The 23,160-nt window shown below is 42.9% G+C and overlaps 1 protein-coding gene across 2 annotated transcripts; it reads right to left on the bottom strand.

Moving 5' to 3' along the window:
• Positions 1-9,840: 9,840 nt before the first annotated feature.
• On the bottom strand, positions 9,841-21,359 carry si:dkey-33i11.1 (B-cell receptor CD22). 2 transcript variants are annotated; one of them, XM_055904456.1, is made up of 13 exons: positions 21,144-21,359; positions 20,969-21,032; positions 20,363-20,713; positions 19,764-20,021; positions 19,216-19,485; positions 18,416-18,685; positions 16,886-17,155; positions 16,259-16,340; positions 16,071-16,119; positions 15,861-15,947; positions 15,429-15,553; positions 13,466-13,576; positions 9,841-13,267 (listed from the first exon to the last, which is right to left on the bottom strand). In XM_055904456.1, the coding sequence occupies exons 2-12, from the start codon at positions 21,015-21,017 to the stop codon at positions 13,474-13,476; spliced, it is 1,914 nt and encodes a 637-aa protein (XP_055760431.1). In that variant the 5' UTR covers positions 21,018-21,032; positions 21,144-21,359; the 3' UTR covers positions 9,841-13,267; positions 13,466-13,473. The 2 variants fall into 2 exon arrangements, with proteins under 2 accessions (XP_055760431.1, XP_055760432.1); XM_055904457.1 differs by lacking the exon at positions 21,144-21,359 and having other exon boundaries at positions 20,969-21,065.
• Between the last annotated feature and the right edge of the window lie 1,801 nt (positions 21,360-23,160).

Here is a 23,160-nt window from a genome sequence, read left to right as displayed (position 1 = left end):
GCTCAATTCCATTTCTTCCAACAATGTGACAAGAGTGAGTCAATACAGTCACATACACTATATATACAAACATATGTGGACACCCCTTAAAACTAGTGGATTCGGCTATTTTAGCCACACCCGTTGCTGACAGGCTTATCAAATCAAGCACACCGCCATGCAATCTCCATAGACCAACATTGGCAGCAGAATGGCCTTACTGAAGAGCTCAGTGACTTTCAACGTGGCATCGTCATAGGATTCCACCTTTCCAACAGATCAGTTCGTTAGAGCTGCCCCAGTCAACTGTAAGTGCTGTTATTGTGAAGTGGAAATGTCTAGGAGAAACAATGGCTCAGCTGCGAAGTGGTAGGCCACACGAGCTCACAGAACGGGTCTGGCGAGTGCTGAAAATGTCCTTGGTTGCAACACTTAGTACCGAGTTCCAAACTGCCTCTGGAAGCAACGTCTGCGCAAGAATTGTTCGTCGGGAACTTCATGAAATGTGTTTCCATGGCCGAGCAGCCGCACACAAGCCTAACATCACCATGTACAATGCCAAGCGTCGGCTGGAGTGGTGTAAAGCTCGCCGCCATTGGACTCTGGAACAGTGGGAACAGGTTCTCTGGAGTGATGAATCCCGCTTCACCATCTGGCAGTCTGACGGACAAATCTGGGCTTGGCGGATGCCAGGAGAACGCTACCTGCCCCAATACATAGTGCCAACTGTAAAGTTTGGTGGAGGAGGAATCATGGTCTGGGGCTGTTTTTCATGGTTCAGGCTAGGCCTCTTAGTTCCAGTGAAGGGAAATCTTAATGGTACAGCATACAATGACATTATTGACGATTTTGTGCTTCCAACTTTATGGAAACAGTTTGGCGAAGGCCCTTTCCTGTTTCAGCATGATAATGGCCCTGTGCACAAAGAAATGGGTTGTCGAGATCGGTGTGGAAGAACTTGACTGGCCTGCACAGAGCCCTTACCTCAACCCCATCGAACACCTTTGGGATGATTTGGAACGCCGACTGTGAGCCTGGCCTAATCGCCCAACATCAGTGTCACGACCTCATTAATTATCTTATGGCTAAATGGAAGGAAGTCACACCAGCAATGTTCCAACATCTAGTGGAAAGCCTGTTACAGAAGTAAAGGCTGTTAAAGCAGCAAAGGGGGGACCAATTTCATATTAATGCCCATAATTTTGGAATGAGATGTTTGACGATTAGGCGTCCACATACTTTTGGTCATGTAGTGTATTTCTGACTTATTATTAAAATACGTTAGAGCGCTACTTCTCAAACTGTTTACAATAGAAACGTCATTCAAACTTTAAAACGTGAAGCAGGGCCACGGAGGGCTAGATGGACACCTTAATCAAGCACACAGGTAAATCTTCAGGTAAATTACCCTTTGTAGTTCTTCTTATGTCATCGTGACAAACCAAATTAAGCAGATGACTTACCACCTAAGTCGTTATCTGATCAAAACTTTCTCTGATCCAGACTATCTGATCACGACTGCTTATCAACATCTTAATGCTTTAATTAACATGTTAAATGTGTCAATTTAATGTGGTCTGTCATGTTGACTAGATTTTTTCAATCTTGAAAAAAGGCTAATAGAATTATTAGAACCAGATATAAACCGTGTAGAAATGACAATAGTACCTTAGCCTGCTAACAATCACTGCAAATAAAGATAGACAGTCGGGGAGCATAGAAAATGCAAAAAAATACGATGGAAATATAACTTATTTTGATGACAAAACAAAAGCCACAGTTTTAGAAAGATATTGCAAAAATGATGACCAAAGGAATTTTTCCCCTGTAACTTTTCACGGCACTGCGATGTGGCCCTCCGAACCTAGGTGAAGAACAACTATAGCCCCTGGATAAAATGAGTTTGACACCCCTGCTTTAATTTATCAATAAGTCAATGGCTGGTAAATGATCTGGCAAAAGTTGAAACAGTATCATGACAAAAACAAAGGTCATCATGATAAACAGCACAGTTTGTCTTCAGAAAAATTACCCTATCTAGTCATTCTATTGTCATTATGACATTAACGCAGACAAACAGCTAAGTCATTATCTAATCAAGACTTTATCTGATCCCAACTAATTCCATCATAATGCAAAAGAAATAGCAGCATGACAAAAACAAAACGGTCATTATGAGACACCAAACAGTTAGGCTACAGGGAGATGCATTTCCTCCAGAATGACTATGCGATCCCAATTTGCAAGTGTCCCTAACACTTACTGTATGTATTTTAATGCTATAGACAGGTACAGTATGTGTGGTGTCATACAGTTGTAACATGCGTTATCATCATGAAAGCATAATATGTGTCCCAACTTCTGCCGAAGTCGATGCCTCTCCTTGTTCGGGCGGTGCTCGGCGGTCGACATCACAGGTCTTATAGCCATCATTGATCAATTTTTAACTTTCCATTGGTTTTGTCTTCCTACACACCTGGTTTCAATCCCATTCATTACTTGTTGTGTATTTAACCCTCTCTTTCCCCTCATGTCTTTGTCAGAGATTGTTTGTTGTTCAGTATTCATGGTTGTACTGGTGAGCGACGGGTCCTCGTACCCACTTTGTTTTATTGTATTCATGGTTTTGGAGTTATGTTTTTTTTTTAAAGTTATTAAACTACTCCATTCCACCAAGTTTGATTCTCCTGCGCCTGACTTCCCTGCCACCTATACACACGACTCTGACAATATGCTGCCCTTGAAATAAATTAATTTATGAAAATAATGTATTGCTGTATGTACTTGGCCAAGACTAGAGTATCACACTGTATTGGGAATATTGTTGCCTATAAAGCAGTAGGTATTTATGGGTGAGGTCAGAGGCGTGGCCACGACACAAGTGCCATTTGTCTGCAAGCCCATTTTGAGAGAGAGCTGGTATTGTTTTGTTGCATGCCAGAGGGATATTAGGCCTCTTTTCTCATCCAAACCACTGTTTGTTGGTAAAATAGACATTGAATAGTTCAGAGACAGTCTTTTCACTTGGATCTCTACCTTTTTCAGTTGGATTGTGACTTCGCATCCAGATTCTGTTGGGAGTTACTTTTAGTTGCATTTTTTAGGGTTCTTTCCTTTTGGATTACACATCTTTCTATGGACTTGGATTTGGACTTCCATTCAAGGACTGAAAGAATCAACCGGAGGTTCTGGTAGGAGTAAGGTTTTCTTATGGCTCTGACAGGTCTATTCATGTGTTGCTGATTATTGTATTATGCTTGTTTATGTAGAAACCCATATTATTCTCCGGTACTATATTGACCGTAAATGCCAACGCACAAAATGCCTTTGAAGCTGCTATAACAGAAATCAGGCAGTCAATGGTTGATTGTTCGGCGTGGAAAGACAGACAGTTGGACACAACTCAAGGACCTTAGTACGAAAGTGGCAGCTTATTGTGTGATGAAGCTCCGTCTGTCCATTTCTCAGTGTCTGGGACAAGGAGAGATGCCAGGTCTGCAGCAAGAAGAGATGCTGGGTTTGTCAAGAGAAGAGACATGGTGTGGTCGATGACAGGAAGGGAGCCTACTGTGGCAACAGAGAATAGAACTGGAGGCCCACGCCGGGAAGAGAGTGGCGTTGCTGTTCACAGATACAAACTACCAGTGAAGGTCAAGTCTCCCAGCTTTGGAGAATGGGAGGATGATGAAGATCCTTTGACCTATCTAGAGAAATATGAAGAATTTCTGGCTCTTCATCCTTTAACACATGAAGGGTTGTTGGTAACTATGAATACTCTTCTATGGGGCACATGCAAAGACTGGTGGCATATAATTGGGACCATTGGAAAGAAAACACTGAAGTTTGTAGAAATATTAAAATAATGTAGGAGAATATAACACAATAGATATGGTAGTTAGTTAGTTAAAAGTCTTGAACTTGACTCAAATATATCTGTTCTGACACAAACCTGTCTTCTCTTATTGGAGTGTCTGTGCAGAAAATGCACAGTATTGCATCCTAATGAGTGATGAGGGGACAAAGAAACGGGACAGAAAGCCAAGTAACACAAACGCGTACAACACTTTGCCCTTGAAGGTAATATGTTTAAAGATTTCCAAATGATTTTTCAATTGATTTGGTTGGTGATGTTTGTTTGTCACACTCCTGTTTTTACTTTCATTTCCTCTGCAAATGAGTCCTTAAGTTTCTATTCCTTTAGTTACATTTTCAGTCAGAACCTCAAACCTCATGTGACAGACCCTACTTTTGAATTGATAAACCCTGATCCACTTTCATTTTTTCCATTGTGTGGTCTATAACCCACATGTTTTTAAGATTCTGTTTCTCTCAGTTATGTTTAGTGTCATGAGCCTGTTTCACAACTTCTTGCAAAAAATAGCAGGCTTTGTCTGTGTTGCTGCTATTTGTTATTGTTTGAATCCGGGAAAACAATCTGGATCCCAGTCAGAGGAACACCTGAGAAGAATGTTCCAAGTGTCAGAACATGTCACTACGTGTGTTATCCTAACAAAAAACACTCTAAAGGTCAGGTGAAATAAGATGGTAGTGCAGGTCTTTGTGGTTGAATCTGTGTTTGAAATTCACTGCTCGACTGAGAATTATCTGTAAGGTCCCTATGTCTGGGGTAAAGAGATGAGATAGTCAATCAAAAGTCGTGTTAAACACTTTTTGCACACAGTGAGTCCATGCAACTTATATAGTACCACAGTATGAGTCATAATATCCATAAAACTTAGTGGTCAAACAGGAAAATGGTTCCAATCGTTTTTCCACCATTCATTTTTCCCAAGGGGGATTTTAGAAACACTTCAAATAAGGGCTAATAATAAATAATAAAGTTTACTTGTTGTGAGGAAATTTAAGTCTCTCCTTTTGATTACAATAATTCCATGACACTAGTCTTTCTGTAACAGAGGCTCAGGGCGAGGTCCCCACCCCACCATAGTCAATCCCAGCTTACATCTCCCCCTTAGAATGACCACCCTCTTTCTCCACCCACCTAATATAAGGGGCAACACCAAGACAAGGTAGCTCATGACAGCGAGGTAGGTCGAGATAGAGATAGCTCAGAATAGAGAGGTAGCTTAGGATAAAGAGATAGCTCAGGATAGAGGGGCAACTCCGGACTGAAAGGCAGCTCCGGACAGAGAGACAGCTCTGGACTGAGGGGCAGTTCTGGATTACTGGCAGCTCCGGGCTGGCTGACGGCTCTGGACGCTCATGGCTGGCTGACGGCTCTGGACGCTCATGGCTGGCTGACGGCTCTGGACGCTCATGGCTGGCTGACGGCTCTGGACGCTCATGGCTGGCTGACGGCTCTGGACGCTCATGGCTGGCTGACGGCTCTGGACGCTCATGGCTGGCTGGCGGCTCTGGACGCTCCTGTCTGGTTGGCGGCTCTGGCAGATCCTGTCTGGTTGGCGGCTCTGGCAGATCCTGTCTGGTTGGCGGCTCTGGCAGATCCTGTCTGGTTGGCGGCTCTGGCAGATCCTGTCTGGTTGGCGGCTCTGGCAGATCCTGTCTGGTTGGCGGCTCTGGCAGATCCTGACTGACGAATGGCTCTAGCGGCTCCTGACTGACTAACGGCTCTGACGGCTCGGGACAGACGGGCGGCTCTAATGGCTCGGGACAGACGGATGGCTCAGACGGCGCTGGGGAGACGGATGGCTCAGATGGCGCTGAGGAGACGGATGGCTCAGATGGCGCTGAGGAGACGGATGGCTCAGATGGCGCTGCGGAGACGGATGGCTCAGATGGCGCTGCGGAGACGGATGGCTCAGATGGCGCTGCGGAGACGGATGGCTCAGACTGATCCTGTCTGGCGGAAGGCTTTGGCTGCTCCTGTCTGGCAGAAGGCTCTAGCGGCTCCTGTCTGGCGGAAGGCTCTAGCGGCTCCTGTCTGGCGGAAGGCTCTGTAGGCTCATGGCAGACGGGCGGCTTTGCAGGCTCATGGCAGACGGGCGACTTTGAAGGCTCAATACAGACGGGCAGTTCATGCGGCGCTTGGCAGACGGACAGTTCAGGCGCCGTTGGGCAGACGGCAGACTCTGGCCGGCTGAGACGCACTGTAGGCCTGGTGCGTGGTGCCGGAACTGGATGCACCGGACTGGAGACACGCACTTCAAGCCTAGTGCGGGGAGCAGGGACAGGGCACACTGACCTCTCGAAGCGCACTATAGGCCTGGTGCGTGGTGCCGGCACTGGTGGCACCGGGCTGAGGGCAAAAAATGTGTTTAGCTCATCCAAATATTTATATATTCTTAATTACATTTCTATACTTTAGATTTGTGTGTATTGTTGTGAAATTATTAGACATTAACTGTTTAGATATTACTGCAATGTTGGAGGTAGAAACACAAGCATTTCGCTACACCTGCAATAACATCTGCTAAACGTGTATGTGACCAATTAACATTTGATTTGAATCTTACTGGCCCTCCTATTTCTATTCTGTCTAATTAAAGCATTGAAAGAGTTAAGGTGGAATTCCCCCCAAAATATTCTCTTTAGGGCCTTATCATTAATCAATATTTAGGATATAAACCATTTGTATTTCTAAATCATTTATTGTGTGAGGAACACAGTTTTGGTGTTTTAATGCTGCTTTTTACATGCACTGAAACCCTCAATGTGTTTTCACAACACTTTTAAAAAACACCAGTATTAAGTTTGAAAGGGGGAAGGGGGATACATAGTCAGTTGCACAACTGAATGCAGTCCACTGAAATGTGTTTCAATCAGAGAGGTGCGGGGGGCTGCCTCGACTTCATCGGCGCCAGGAGTACAGTGAAGAACCACTTTGTTTTTTTTTGGAGTACTTAATTTCTGTTTTAAAACACATTCTGTGCATTAAATCATTTACATTAGGTTTACATTCAAACATCCTCCAAACACCAGATCTCAGCTTAGGTTTATTACTTTGTGATTTCATTACACAATGATGGTGTTTTGAGACTTTCTATTTTTACAGTGTAGCTGCTGCAGTGGTACATGTTTTATAGCTCAATGAAAAGTAGTATATCATTAACTGAGGACCACACTGGAAATAAGTGTTTTTCATCCCCTGGATTTTCTTGTTCTTAAATAATGTTTTTTTAAAACTGTACAATGTTTTTTTTACCCAAAACAAAATCCATCAATTAGTTACGCACTGCTCTTTTTCTTCACTCTTGTCCAAATGCTCTATACATCATGGGTACTCCCACAACGACTCTCAGCATCAGCCCATATGTATCAGTGGAGGAGGGAGGCACAAGATCAAAATTTCCAACACACCTGGGGGAGCAGTGAATGGTTTGATGGCTGAACGACAGGGCTAGGCCTACAGTATACTCTATAATATCTAAACTCAGCAAGAAAAGAAACGTCCCTTTGTCAGGACACTGTCTTTCAAAGATAATTCGTAAAAATTCAAATAACTTCACAGATCCTCATTGTAAAGGGTTTAAACACCGTTTCCCATGCTTGTTCAATGAACCATAAACAATTAATGAGCATGCACCTGTGGAACAGTCGTTAAGACACTAACAGCTTACAGATGGTAGGCAATTAAGGTCACAGTTATGAAAACTTAGGACACTAAACAGGTCTTTCTATTGACTCTGAAAAACACCAAAAGAAAGATGTCCAGGGTCCCTGCTCATCTGCGTGAACGTGCCTTAGGCATGCTGCAAGGAGGCATGAGGACTGCAGATGTGGCCTGGGCAATAAATTGCAATGTCCTTACTGTGAGGACAGCACTACAGGGAGACAGGACGAACAGCCGATTGTCCTCGCAGTGGCAGACCACGTGTAGCAACACCTGCACAGGATCGGTACATCCGAACATCACACTTGCAGGATGGCAACAACAACTGCCCGAGTTACACCAGTAACACACAATCCCTCCATCAGTGCTCAGACTGTCCGCAATAGGCTGAGAGAGGCTGGACTGAGGGCTAGTAGGCCTGTTGTAAGGCAGGTCCTCACCAGACATTACCGGCAACAACGTCGCCTATGGGCACAAACCCACCGTCGCTGGACTAGACAGGACTGACAAAAAGTGCTCTTCACTGACAAGTCACAGTTTTGTCTCACCAGGGGTGATGGTCGGATCCGCGTTTGTCGTCGAAGGAATGAGCGTTACACCGAGACCTGTACTCTGGAGCGGGATAGATTTGGAGGTGGAGGGTCCGTCATGGAGTGGTGTGTCACAGCACCATCGGACTGAGCTTGATGTCATTGCAGGCAATTTTAACGCTGTGTGTTACAGGGAAGACATCCTCCTCCCTCATGTGGTACCCTTCCTGCAGGCTCATCCTGACATGACCCTCCACCATGACAATGCCACCAGCCATACTGCTCGTTCTGTGCATGATTTCCTGCAAGACAGAAATGTCAGTGTTCTGCCATGGCCAGCAAAGAGCCCGGATCTCAATCCTATTGAGCACGTCTGGGACCTGTTGGATCGGAGGGTGAGGGCTAGGGCCATTCCCCCCCAGAAATGTCCGGGAACTTGCAGGTGCCTTGGTAAATCTGGTGCAGTCCATGAGGAGGATATGCACTGCAGTACTTAATGTAGCTGGTGGCCACACCAGATACTTTTTATTTTTATTTTGACCCCTTTGTTCAGGGACACATCATTCAACTTCTGTTAGTAACATGTCTGTGGAACTTGTTCAGTTTATGTTTCAGTTGTTGAATCTTGTTTTGATCATACAAATATTTACCCATGTTAAGTTTGCTGACAATAAACGTAGTTCTGAGTTTAGTTAAAATGACAGGGAAAGGGCTTTGTTGTCATTATGCAGATAGATGGGGGGGGGGGGGGGGGGCAGGTGGAGATAGAGGGTTGTATGTTTCTCTCTCTATTTCATTCTTCTATAGGGTGGAGCTACATAATCTATGTTTGATTGAAGACTTTTCATCTATTCCACAACCAGTGAAGGCCATCCGTCTGCAGAGATGTTTAATTTCCCCCTGCTTTGACAATGGCAAAAGTAATGTTCTGACAGCCTGAGTGACAGTTTAGCAGTTGAATTTCAAATCACATTTCTCAATATAAAAGCACAGACAGGCTAGGGTTGCATCCCAAATGGTACCCTATTCCCTATATAGTGCACTACTTTTGACCAGCAATTGGGAATTGCAAAATGTTGATTTTGATGAGTGCTTGGGGTTATTGCCTTGTTGGAAGTTCCACTTGCGGCCAAGTTTCAGCTTCCTGATGTGACAGAAAGGATACAAACCCTGAGTTTACCGCAGAAGAAACCAACGTCTTACTATTATACCAAGAGGAAATTCCCTCTTGGGCCGAGGCCAGACATTGATTTTGAAGTTGCAGGTGGGGCTACTCCTTTATGTGACCATGAGCAACCATTCTTCGGCTCATGTCCGCTATACTGGCAGAGGCAAACAGGTTTTTGGCTAAATACTCTACATTAGAAATGTGTTATAAACATTATACGGACCATGCTATCATGAGACAGACTTCTTCTTCTTCGAAGCAATTTGATATATTGTCTTGGTGTTTGAGTAAGAGGAAGGACTCCTAATAATTCCTTATTACTGCATGTTAGAAAGACATGTTTGACCTATGGTATGGCGTAAATCTATATCAAATCAAACTTTAGTCATAGATCACAAGTTAATGTATTTGAAAGTTCTTAAAACAAAAAGTAAAATAATAAATACATATATAAAAATGACAAAGATATGATAGATGATCTAGACAAAATAAAATGGTAAAATGAAACTGAATAGGGCAAGAAAACAACAGTGAAACCAGAGAGACTGTTACGTCCGTCGTCGGAATGAGACCAAAGCGCAGCGTGGAAAGTGTTCATCGTACTTTATTTGAAGGAACACCAAAAACAACAAAGGGAAAAAAACGTACGTAATGTACTGCAGGGCTATACAGCTACTGTGCAAAAACAACATCCCACAAATTAGGGTGGGAAACAGGCTGCCTAAGTATCATTCCCAATCAGAGATAACGATAGACAGCTGCCTCTGATTGGGAATCATACCCGGCCAACAAAGAAATAGAAAACTAGAATGCCCACCCAAATCACACCCTGACCTAACCAAATAGAGAAATAAACAGGCTCTCTAAGGTCAGGGCGTCACAGAGACTGATGGAAGTAAAATAATTAAGTCAAATAAAATGATATCAGGAAGATAAAGTAGCACATTAAAATCACCCTAAGTACTACTGTCTCTGAGGACCTCAGAAAAGCCTGGTCTCATAGACTAGACATAACATAGTAAACGTAAATCAAGTATACCAAATTAGTATGATATGTTACGTTCTGAATGGTTACATAAGACAGAGATGGTTATGTCTTGGAAATTCTTACACAGGGACACTCAAAGTCAATCTTAAATTAATCATTGTTTATTTGTCAGCATGCTGGAGAGGTTCCAACCAACTCAATGCATCATAGTACACATGTCAATCAGGAGCTCTGCCTGGGCAGTCCCAACAGTTGTCTTATATACGGCTATACGCAGACAAGTTATATTTGCATGATGTAGCATAATTAATCATTAATGTTTTGTTTAATTCATGTGACAGACCAATACTGGTTCATAATGCGTGACAGACCAATACCTCACGAGGCTTCTTCTCTCTAAGCTGAGACCTTGAAACTGAGATATCTTTCAAAACAAGGACTGGGCGTACTGCCACATTTCAGCTACTGATAGTGAGGATTTGTACAGTCAACCACTTGCATGAACACATAAATTGGTTTATAGAACAGCACATGAATTGAACACAGAAATTAGTTATAAGAAAAGCACAAACATTAAATGTCCATTACATTCCATCCTCATCACTTGTGTGACAATAATCATTACATTTTAATGTAAGCATTTAGATTTTAGCTTCTATATCAAAATATTCTATACTCCTATTAAAGTAATGGAAATCAACACAGAAAAAAAAGACACTTCATAATTTCAAACCCTTCATTCTGGGTTGTGCAATCCAATGGGTATGGTAATACTATAATCCATAATAAAGGTTATACTTCTATTAATGGGAGTGAGTGTCAAAAATACACACACATACCAAGGGATCTGTAGATTCAGAGATTAATAACTCTCTCAATGTTAACCACTGTTTCCATATTTCTTACCAAATCGGGTTGCATTGACCTATGTTTTCACTAACTGTCCCTGGACATCAACCTAGTCAAAATATATAACCCTGTTGTTTAACCTTCAAAAGGTTGGTGCTTGCTCATCAGCTCAGTGTTCCACATAATGTAAACAGGTTAAGGATTTAGATGACCTTACCCTCAACTTGTTAAGGCACATGGAGCTATGGTGTTGTATCGTTGAATGTCATCTTCCAATTACTTCCACAAAAAACAGTAATCACACTTATCTACAACACTCGTAGGTACAGTACCCATTTGCCCTTTTTAAAGGTAGGAAAATATAATATAGCATTCCTACGTGTGGCCTACCTTCAGATATGTTAATTTGAAAGATCATACTCTACACATGCTGGTGCACAAACAGGCTATCAGTCACTTCTGTATTTTTATTGATGTAAAGAGTGAGTTACTCTGTAATCTTCGATAATAATATATTACTTTCCTTTGAGGTTAGTAATTTGATAAATATATGTATACTTCACCATCAAGGTAACACCAATAGCATTAGACCAATATCAAATATCCCCTCTGATCAGTTCCTTGCTCATCTCTAATGAGCCATATACAATATGCAGTTTATATCATTAATTTATTCATAACTGAATACTGGCATCCACAGAATGATAGAGTATCAAACAAAAAAATATATCTTCTACTCACCTGGCAACTTGAGAGTAATGACACTGGTTGTTTCAAAGAGCCACACCGCATCAAACTGCAACACCACAGGTTGAGGGAATTATACAGCATTAGACCGTAGCAAAGCCAATCATCAAACAGACTGGAGGAAACCTTGCACCATCCCTACGGTGGAGCATGGTGGTGGCAGCATCAACATTGTTTTAATTTAAAGAAGGTGTAACTGTCTCTGTCAATCAGGGTTGGGGTCAATTCCATTTAAATTCAAGAAGTACACTGAAAATCCAAATCCAATTATCTTCAAGGCTTTTCAATGAGGAAAATGTGGAATTGGAGTACTTTCTGAATATAGTGGAATTAAAATGGAATTGACCCCAACCCTGCTGTTAATAAGACAGCACAACTGGGATACACATTTACATAATCTAGTCATTCTGTTTTGTATCCTCACCAAACATGAAATAAACTTAACTATGCTTCAATTTCTTAATAGAAATCCTGTTCTACATTAGCATTGGAAACATAAAAATCAACTACAAGAAAGGAAACACATGAAACTTTATAGAAAGAAACAGGATCACCCACCTATCTACAGAGTATGTCCACAGAATGAGACTGGTCAGCAAATACCATGTAGTGATGTGATAATAACAATTTCACAAGCAGAATGCAGAAGTTGAGACTGAAGGTTGACAGGGAAGGTCATCTAACTTTTCTATGTAAGCAGGGAATAGATTTCACGATTTAGAGACATTCAGTATGTTGATGAGATGATGATAATAATAATAACAATATTGATAATAATTTGTTGGGTGCTTTTTCTTTGTCCTATATCCCCTCATCTGTTATGAAAAGTAGTACATAGTTCATATGTCAATAATTAATCAATAACTCAGTACTGACATCCACAGCATGATAGATCAGAATAAACAGGGTAAGTGTCTACCTGATGAATGTCTTTAATACATCTAGCAATTCTTTCTTCATTTAAAAATGTTTATTTGACCACAAGCTATTTCAACAAGCAATTTGGGACATACCAACCATACCCTAAACATAAGATATGATCAGTAACACATTTACACACATCCTCCATAAGACTAGCATGAGTGATGATGCATACCAAAACTTCATTTTTAAAGTATGTTCCATTTTAATGATATCTTATGGAGATAGAGAGAACCCAGAGAGAACATGGCCAAAATGACTTCCTTCTGAGTGTGAAAAAGATACATTTTTAGGATGATTCTGATATCGGAATATTTCATTATCTGGCCACTACTAGTAAAACGTTAAATGCTAATAAATTAGTTATAATGCCACTTATAATGCCAAATGAATTACAAGTAACTACTTTAACTATTCCTAGTAAATTAGACTTTGTAGTAAATTAGAAAAACAGTATATTGGCTTAGAGTGAGCAGTCCAGCTCAGAAGCAGTTCAGGGGTCGATGGTAGAGATCCTTCTGGCGATGTCACTCATTTGGAGCTACAGTTCTCATCTGGGAGATATGTGAGAAAAAACAACAACAACGTTTGTGGATGTGTGTCACTGAATTCACATTTAGAATATGTTTGTCTCTGTGGTCAAACTTGAACTTGTTGCAAATTATTTCATTAGATTGTGAGGTGTATATAACTCTTGATGTTCATATATTAGCAGAGATAAATTAGTGACATCAAAAGATGTTCTACTTTACCTGCACCACTACTGGTGTGGTCTGGCCAGGACAGTGTAAACAACATTGGCAGCATCCTTTGGCTCTTTATCGCCATCCAGTGGTACATTTGTAACTTGAATCTGGTCCAGACTGGGAAGAAAAGAGGAATGAGCATACATTTGAAGTGGAAGTTTACATACACTTACATTGGAGTCATTAAAACTTATTTTTCAACCACTCCACAAATTTCTTGTTAACAAACTATTGTTTTGGCAAGTCAGTTAGGACAACTACTTTGTGCATGACACAAGTAATTTATCCATTAATTGTTTACAGACAGATTATTTCACATATATTTCATTGTATCACAATTCCAGTCGGTCAGAAGTTTACATACACTAAGTTGATTGTGCCTTTAAACAGCTTGGAAAATGGAAAATTATGTCATGGCTTTAGAAGCTTCTGATAGGCTAATTGACATAATTTGAGTCATTTGGAGATGTACCTGTGGATGTATTTCAAGGCCTACCACTCAGTGCCTCTTTGCTTGACATCATGGGAAAATCAAAAGAAATGAGCCTGGTTCAATCTTGGGAGCAATTTCCAAATGCCTAAAGTTACTATGTTCATCTGTACAAACAATAATACACAAGTATAAACACCATGGGACCACGCAGCCGTCATACCGCTAAGGAAGGAGACGCGTTCTGTTTCCTAGAGATGAAGGTACTTTGGTGCGAAAAGTGCAAACAAATCCCAGAACAACAGCAAAGGTCCACAGTTAAACGAGTCCTATATCGACATAACCTGAAAGGCCGCTCTGCAAGGAAGAAGCCACTGCTCCAAAACCGCCATTAAAAAAGCCAGACTACGGTTTGCAACTGCACATGGGGACAAAGATCTTACTTTTTGGAGAAATGTCCTCTGGTCTGATGAAACAAAAATAGAACTGTTTGGCCATAATGGCCATCGTTATGTTTGGAGGAAAAAGGGAGAGGCTTTCAAGCTGAAGAACACCATCTAAACCGTGAAGCATTGTGGTGGTAGCATCATGTTGTGGGGTTGCTTTGCTGCAGGAGGGACTGGTGCACTTCACAAAATAGATGGCATCATGAGGTAGGAAAATTATGTGGATATATCGAAACAACATCTCAAGACATCAGTCAGGAAGTTAAAGCTTGGTCGCAAATGGGTCTTCCAAATGGACAATGACCATACTTCCAAAGTTGTGGAAAAACGTCTTTAGGACAACAAAGTCAAGGTATTGGAGTGGCCATCACAAAGCCCTGACCTCAATCCTATAGACAATTTGTGGGCAGAACTGAAAAAGTGTGTGCGAGTAAGGAGGTCTACAAACCTGACTCAGTTACATCAGCTCTGTCAGGAGAAATGGGCCAAAATTCACCCAACTTATTGTGGGAAGCTTGTGGAAGGCTACCCAAAACGTTTGACCCAAGTTAAACAATTTAAAGGCAATGCTACCAAATACTAATTGAGTGTATGTAAACTTCTGACCCACTGGGAATGTGATGAAATAAATTAAACCTGAAATAAATAATTTTCTCTATTATTATTCTGACATTTCACATTCTTAAAATAAAGTGGTGATCCTTACTGACCTATGACAGGGAATCTATACTCTGATTAAATGTCAGGAATTATGAAAAACTGAGTTTAAATGTATTTGGCTTAGGTGTATGTAAACTTCTGACTTCAACTGTAGGTAATGCAATGTGCCACTGGTCTGTATGTTAGAAAGAGGAAGAGAGAAGGATAAGACTGAGAGAGGAGATGCATGAGCAGGAAGGGAGAGGGTAGGAAGAGAAAGTGGGAGGAGAGAGTATAAGGGAGCGGAGAGAAGGAGAAAGGTGAGTAGAAAGGGGAGAGAGGGGGAAAGAAGAAGAGAAAAGAGGAAGATCAAGGGGAGAGGGTAGGAGGAGAAAGAGGATGAGGATGATAAGGAAGGGGAGGAGGAAGTGAGAGATGGAGGATGGTTGGTTACCTTGGGATCCTGGAGTAATGCACGGTGATATAGTTGAGGATGCTGTCTGCCTCTGTGCAGGGTGGAGCATCCTTCAGGGGTACGATGGAGGGATGGGCACTCTCATACACCTCCTCTGGCTCCTCCTATTAAACACAGAGAAAATAGGGGGATTCCCATGAGAGGACTGAAGAAGGGTTGATGTCACTTCAATAGAGAGAACCCAAACCTGGGTTTAAAATGTGGCCGAATGATAGGGTTGTAACTACCCCTGATATATTTACATGGTAGGTGCAGTGTCATTAAAGTGTAGGTACATATTGTTACATTCGATCTTTCAAAAGAAGATGTGAATCTAATCATGAGGAATTCTAATGGCATGACCTGATTATTACAAGTGGACCATGGTGTTTCCCCCTAATGGTGCAGAGTGGGAGTTGTTGTTTAACCTACCGGGATGTCGGACATCTTGCCAGTCCTCAGCTGAAGGGTCTGCTGGACTGACTCGTAGAACAGGGTGTCAGCTGTCACCGATGGCCTCTGTTATTCCATATAAATACAACCAACGACAATTATTTGTTAATTATTTTTCTATATATTATTTCATCACATAATGGCTAGGCTATATTGATGCCAATGCTTGGAAGAGGAAGAGTCAAGTACCTTCTTGTTTTCCTCTGGATATTCCATGTCTACTCTGTGCATGTTTTTGCTGTGAAGAAGGCAGATAGATACAACATATTGATTCCCACAATCAAATGAAGTGTCTCGTAACACTGATTCTGGCCAATGTTCCTGAGGTCCCCTGCCTTCCATAGACCATCATAGTGTTGAAAGGTGTAGTGCGTCACCTGATCATGATGGCCACAGTGAGAGTGATGAGACCAGCAGATACGCCCACAGCTGAGGCCAGGGCGATAACCTTCAGTCTGCCTGCCAATCAGAGAGCAACAACTGGTTCAGTCTGAGTAAATCTGACAGTAGTCACCATCATAGAGGGGAGAATGGGGATGTTTGGGTTAATGACAGTGAGAGTGAAGGAGAGGAAAGAGAAGGCCAAGAAGGATGAGAAGAAAATAGGGACAGAAAGATTGACAGACATAAACAGGAAGACAGACAGAGCAAAATATCCAGCTTTTGTCAGCTCCAATAATCAATTATCAAATCTCTAGACTTCTGTTATCTGATATCAAAGTTCAGCTCTTCTTCCCCTTTTACAGTTAGTGAAAGTTATCCATATATGACTCACAGGTCAGAGAATTGAAAGCAGAAAGACTCTGGGATAGTGAGTGGGCAGACTGAGGGGCATACAGTGACACATTTAGACAGGGTGTCTTGCCAAACATGTCTGTGAGACAGACATTACATTTACAGTAGTGATTAAATAAGAAACACCCAGGCAGAAGCCATCTGGGTCACTGAGTTCAGACTCCCCACCTCTTACTCTAACCTTCCTCCATCCTGCCCAGTCCACTGACCTCTGACCCTGACAGTAAGGACAGGCGAGCTGTGGACGCCGATACGGTTGCGTGCCTCGCAGTAGTACTGGCCGCTCTCCCCGGGGCTGACCTCAGCGAAGGTGTAGCTGGGGCCCGATCGCGTTACCCAGGCGTCAGCCGCATTGATCCTGAACCACGTGTAGTTGTCCACCGCCGGGTTGGCCTGGCTGCTGCAGGTCAGAGTCAGAGGACGGCCCGCGTCAATCACACTGGAGGGCTGCGCAAACACAGACGTGTTCTTAGGGGCATCTGGGAGAGAGGGGAGAAGAGGAGGTGTGTGTGTGTGTGGGGGGGGGGTGGGCATGCAGAGATAGAGAGAGGGATAGGGGAGAGGATAAAAAAGATGGTGGCATGGAGGGGGCACAGACGGGGAGTGAAAGAGAGAAAGGATAATAGGATAGACAGACAGGCAGCCAAGGGCAGAGAGAGGAGTGAGAGAGAGAGGAGAAGGAGGGAAGGGGGGAGTAGACCGACAGGCAGCCAAGGGCAGAGAGGAGAGAGAGAGAGAGAAGAGAGGGGGAAAAGGGGGGAGTAGACCAACAGGGAGTCAAGGTGATGGAGGAGAGAGAGAGAGGGAGAGAAACAAGGAAAGTTAAACAAATATTTAGAGAGATGAGAGGGGGCGAGAGGGATCGAGAGAGAAAGATAGAGAGACACTGACAGAGACAGGTAGATTGATTGGTTCCTCCACAGAGCAGAAAGGAGTTTAGGTGTCGTTTTGCAGACAGAGGAACCTGAGCAGCACACTGGATCCACACACACTCCTGCTCACCTTAACACACTCCTGAGGTTGGACATACACTGAGTGGACAGAACATGACATATACTGACCAGGTGAATCCTAGGATCCCTTATTGATGTCACCTGTTAAATCCACTTCAATCAGTGTTGATGAAGCGGTGGAGGCAGGTTAAATAAGGATTTTTAAGGCTTGAGACAATTGATACATGGATTGTGTATGTGTGCCACTCAGAGGGTGAATGGTCAAGACAAAATATTTAAGTGCCTTTGAACAGGGTACGGTAGTAGGTGCCAGGCGCACCAGTTTGGGTGTGTCAAGAACTGCAGCGCTGCTGGGTTGTTCATGCTCAACAATTTCCCATGTGTATCAAGCATGGTCCACCACCCAAAGAACTTGACACAACTGTGGGAAGCACTGGAGTCAACATAGGCCAGCATCCCTATGGAATGGTTTTGACACCTTGTAGAGTCCATGGCCTGACAAATTGATTCTGTTCTGAAGGAAGGTATTCCTAATGTTTTGTACACTCAGTGTACACCTTAACTCTCTCTTGGAATAGAAGAGCTTGCAAAATGACCACAGTATTTTCATCAATTTACAGTGTGCGGTCAGGAACCATTATCAGATTTCCTCTGACAGTTTCATAACATTATCAGCTAAAGTGTTATATCTGCACAATCCAGGCAACAAGTCAGAACAGTGGACAGCCAGCCATTATTTGAACATTACTTATACAGAAGACTATTGTACATTGTTGTTCTACTTACAGAGAATGGCGAGGGTGAAAACAGAGGAGCTCCCCTGTCCGTGTTGGTTCCAGGCCGTGCAGTAGTACTGTCCTCCGTTCTGTGAGCGGACGCTGGAGAAGGAGAGGTTCTGTGTTGACCCTTTGGCCCAGGTCTGACCCCCCATGATCTTGAACCAGGCATAGCGGTCCACTGGGGGGTGGGCCTTGCTGCTGCAGGTCAGGTTGACAGAGTAGCCTTCCTTGATGTCTCCTGTTGAACTAACCAACACCTTGGTGCTCTTTGGAGCGTCTGGACAACAAAACAATACATTATTGTTATGATGTCCTCGTTTGGCAGAGTAGTAACGTAGAATGCAGGTATGAAAAGTAGAGTTATGCAGTGACAATTTAAGAAGTCAAAATGGCCTTGTGGACATTGTGGAAAATGTACTGTAACTTCCTGCTGTAGGCCTTGTGACTAATGATGCCCCCATAGTTGCCAAAATAAACATATTACCCAATCATGATTGACCCAGGCTACCTTCACAGACAGTGTCATGAACTACTGGCAGTTTAGCACTTGGTCATGTGAAAGATGAATAGATGTTAAATCTTTACAACAGTAATATACTTTTTTCCCCTATAGAAGGCAATAACTTAATATGACCATATCAGACTCACTAGTTATACACTAATTGTTGTATTGACCATAGAACTAGACTTCCAATTCCATGGTATCAACTGCTTCCAAAACCGTACTGCAAGCAATGTGTGTCAAATACACCAAATACGCACTGATAATGTATAGACATGTATAGATACCAACAGCCAGGCCCTTACATGTGACGTTGAGCAGGACAGGTTTGGACCTCTCTGTACCAAGTGGGTTGCGTGCCACACAGAAGTACTCTCCCCGGTCGGTGTGGGACACCCTCTTCAGGTGGAGCTGGGGTCTGAAGCTGTCTGGAATGCTGCCACTCTCCCTGTCCTTAAACCAGGCATAGCTCTCCACCACCGGAGCCCCACTGCTGCTGCAGGTCATAGTCACAGAGGCCCCCTCCACTACCACACCCATGGGACTCACCTCAATCACTGTGGAACGAGGAGCATCTAGGGGATGTTGGGGAGAGCGAAGGAGAGAGAGTTACTACACTGTTGGAGCTAGAAACACAAGCATTTTGCTATTCCCGCAATAACATTTGCTAAACATGTGTATGTGACCAATAAAATGGGATTTGATTTGACAGGTAAAGATAATGAAAAGAAGAAAATGAAATAGGAAGATGGAAAGGGGAGAGAGAGAGAGACAGGGGATAGAAAGTAAATACTCACTGAAACCTATAAGGTCATGAAAATTCAAATGTCAATCACACATAAACACTACTCACGTCCCAGAGCCAAGGCCAGCGGTGGAGACTGAACATTCTGTGGGGGGATTGGGCGACAGGTGTAGGTACCAGCGTGCTGCCTGTCAAAGTTGTAGATGGTCAGCCACTTCTCAGGTGATCCCAGGTTGATGCCGTTCCTGTAGAGAGCAAGACTCCTCCCTTCTGCAGCACAGCCTCTGGCCATACAGCCCAGGTACACTGTCTCTCCTGACCCAAACATGTTGGCTGTCCTCGCAGGATGGACCTGAACCTGAAGCTCTGGGAGCAACACAGACAGAGAGAATTCTGGAACAACATTTAACGAATATAACTCTGCTTTGTTTACCTAACATTATATTCCTCTGTGCTATGACGTAAGGTGTTGATGTAGCCTGAACAGCTGTGTGTATTAGACACTGTTACTGTCTGTGTATGTCCTGGAATAATTGTGGCTCGGAGAACCATGTATCACAGTGAACATGGTAATTGTCAATGGAAATGCTCCACAACATGCTACAATGAATACATTTCAAGCACAGATTAACATGGGACGTATAGAGATGTAATAAAATGAACCAAAATTACAAAAGTTGTTTTGATATGCAGGATAGATGACTGACCTGTGACAAAGAGCGAGATGGTGTCCGGGGAGGTCCATCGTCCCTGTGGGTGGTCTGTCTCAAACCTGAAGTGGTACTGTCCAGCATCGCCAAGCTTCACGTTGGTGATCTGGATCCCACAGCTTTTATGGCTGCCTGTATACTTTGTCCTTCCTCTATAAGACATGCTAACCAAGCTGGAGTCAGAGTGGTGGGCAAACTCCCTCCGGCCAGAGACCCTGAACCACATCACCCTCCTGACAGTGTGTCCTGATGGGTAGTCATACCAACAAGGGAGAGTGACAGTGGTCCCAGCCCAGACACAGATCTCTCTCCGGGTGAAGGACACAGTCCACTTGCTACCCCCAGAGCCTGGAAGAAAACACAAACATTACTGATGAAGCCAATAATGTGTGCAGGGTGTCCTCATATGCTGCCTGCTGCTGACTGTCTGTCTCACAGATCAATACCATATAAATAATCTGTACGCAATGCAAGGACACCTGGGTAACTTTAGAAGTATAAGCACAGAACAGAATGATTTTAGAACATAGGCTATAGGCTACTGAAGTGGCATTTCATAAAATGCCGATAACTAAGGTGCAATAAGTTGTATTATGCAGTTACCTGGTAAAGCGGTGAGGATGGCGCCCAATGCAAACGCAACTGTTAACATGTCTCCGCACAAGCCCTACAAAGTAAAATTCAACCAGAGAGTGAAAATTGATATAAGTGAACAGAAGGAACGAAAGCAACGATCAGCATCAACATCATCATGACCAATAGATCACCGAAGACCCACCTCGCCAGGTGTCCTTGTCCTCTTTTCTCACAGAGTAGCCAGGAAAGTCAGTTTGCGCGCCGGGCAATCGGTGTCTTTTATTATGAGGACGCAGGTTGCGGAATTTGTTTGTGAGGCTGACCCAACCTAGGATAAGATAGAAGAGGAGGCGGGGACGGGTCAGTCTTGAGTCTCTAGCCATCACCTCTAACCATGTCGTATCATGCTCCTGCCGAGCTCTCCTCCACAACCCGCCTTAGCTCCGATTATGCAACCTGGACTCATGGGTAGACGTAAGAAAGTAAATGAAAATCAGGGATGCTAAAATTAGTAAATTACATTTGGTATGCTATGTATTCATTTGTAGTTATCCATAATCTATTTCGTATGATATGTTATGAATTCCAATTTGTTGTGGCTAAAGTTAAACTCTAACATTAGCTAGCTGGCTAACATAAGCTAGGCTAGGGGTTAGGGTTAGGGTTAGGGTTAGGGGTGTAGTGCTGCCGGAGTGCAAAGGAGAGGTGCTCCCTCACTTTTCACAATTTGAGAATACATGGACCTGGTAAAATTATTTATGGAAAATGCTTTCTGATATATTCTAAATACATTTGATTGAATTCCTAGTACAATTCCATGACAAACCAAATAAATATGTACAGTACCAGTCAAAAGTTTGAACACACCTACTCATTCTAGGGTTTTTCTTTATTTTTACTATTTTCTAATAGTAAAAATCAAATCAAAATATCAAACAAATATAATAAAATCTTTTTTTTATTTGAGATTCTTCAAAGTAGTCACCTTGCCTTGATGGCATTCTTGGCATTCTCTCAACCAGCTTCATGAGGTAGTCACCTGGAATGCATTTCAATTAACAGGTGTGCCTTATTAAAAGTTCATTTGTGGAATTTCTTTCCTTCTTAATGTGTTTGATCCAATCAGTTGTGTTGTGACAAAGTAGGGGTGGTATACAGAAGATAGCCCTATTTGGTAAAAGACCAAGTCCATATTATGGCAAGAACAGCTCAAATAAGCAACGAGAAAAACAGTCCATCATTACTTTAAGACATTAAGGTCAGTCAATATGGAACATTTCAAGAACTTTGAAAGTTTCTTCAAGTGCAGTTTCAAGAACCATCAAGGGCTGTGATGAAACTGGCTCTCATGAGGACCCCCACAGGAAAGGAAGACCCAAAGTTACCTCTGCTGCAGAGGACAAGTTCATTAGAGTTACCAGCCTCCGATTGAAGCCCAAATGAATGCTTCACAGAGTTCAAGTAACAGACACCTCTCAACATCAACTGTTAAGAGACAAGAGAGACAATATAATATAATAATACAATACAATATTTCTAGAGACAATATCTCTCTCATCATCATTCAATACCTAGGTTTACCTCCACTGTATTCACATCCTACCATACCTTTGTCTGTACATTATTCCTTGAAGCTATTTTATCGCCCACAGAAACGTCCTTTTACTCTCTGTTCTAGACGTTCTAGATGACCAATTCTTATAGCTTTTAGCAGTACCCTTATCCTACTCCTCCTCTGTTCCTCTGGTGATGTAGAACCTCCCGGGTGGCGCAGTGGTCTAGGTCACTGCATCGCAGTGCTAGCTGCGCCACCAGAGTGTCTGGGTTCGCGCCCAGGCTCTGTCGCAGCCGGCCGCAACCGGGAGGTCCGTGGGGCGACGCACAATTGGCATAGCGTCGTTCGGGTTAGGGAGGTTTTGGCCGGTAGGGATATCCTTGTCTCAGTATGTAAAAATGTAATAAAATGTATGCACTCTACTGTAAGTCGCTCTGGATAAGAGCGTCTGCTAAATGACTAAAATGTAAATGTAAAAAATGTGAATCCAGTGCCTAGCTCCAATCCTATTCCCCAGGCGCTCTCTTTTGATGACTTCTGTAACCATAATAGCCTTGGTTTCATGCATGTTAACATTAGAAGCCTCCTCCCTAAGTTTGTTTTATTCACTGCTTTAGCACACTCTGCCAACCCGGATGTTTTAGCCGTGTCTGAATCCTGGCTT

This window comes from Salvelinus fontinalis, chromosome 38 (genome assembly GCF_029448725.1).
Source record: "Salvelinus fontinalis isolate EN_2023a chromosome 38, ASM2944872v1, whole genome shotgun sequence".
Classification (NCBI taxonomy): Eukaryota; Metazoa; Chordata; class Actinopteri; order Salmoniformes; family Salmonidae; genus Salvelinus; species Salvelinus fontinalis.
This window is presented reverse-complemented; position numbering and strand designations above follow the sequence as displayed.

What these genes read in the sequence shown, in the direction of transcription:
- si:dkey-33i11.1 (XM_055904456.1), bottom strand. Translation starts at nt 21,017, where the DNA reads ATGTTAACAGTTGCGTTTGCATTGGGCGCCATCCTCACCGCTTTACCA. An exon ending in GCTGGCCTTGGCTCTGGGAC is followed by an intron (nt 19,486 to 19,763) that starts GTGAGTAGTGTT and finishes AACATCCCCTAG; the next exon opens with ATGCTCCTCGTTCCACAGTG. An exon ending in CCTTACTGTCAGGGTCAGAG is followed by an intron (nt 16,341 to 16,885) that starts GTCAGTGGACTG and finishes TCTGATTGGCAG; the next exon opens with GCAGACTGAAGGTTATCGCC.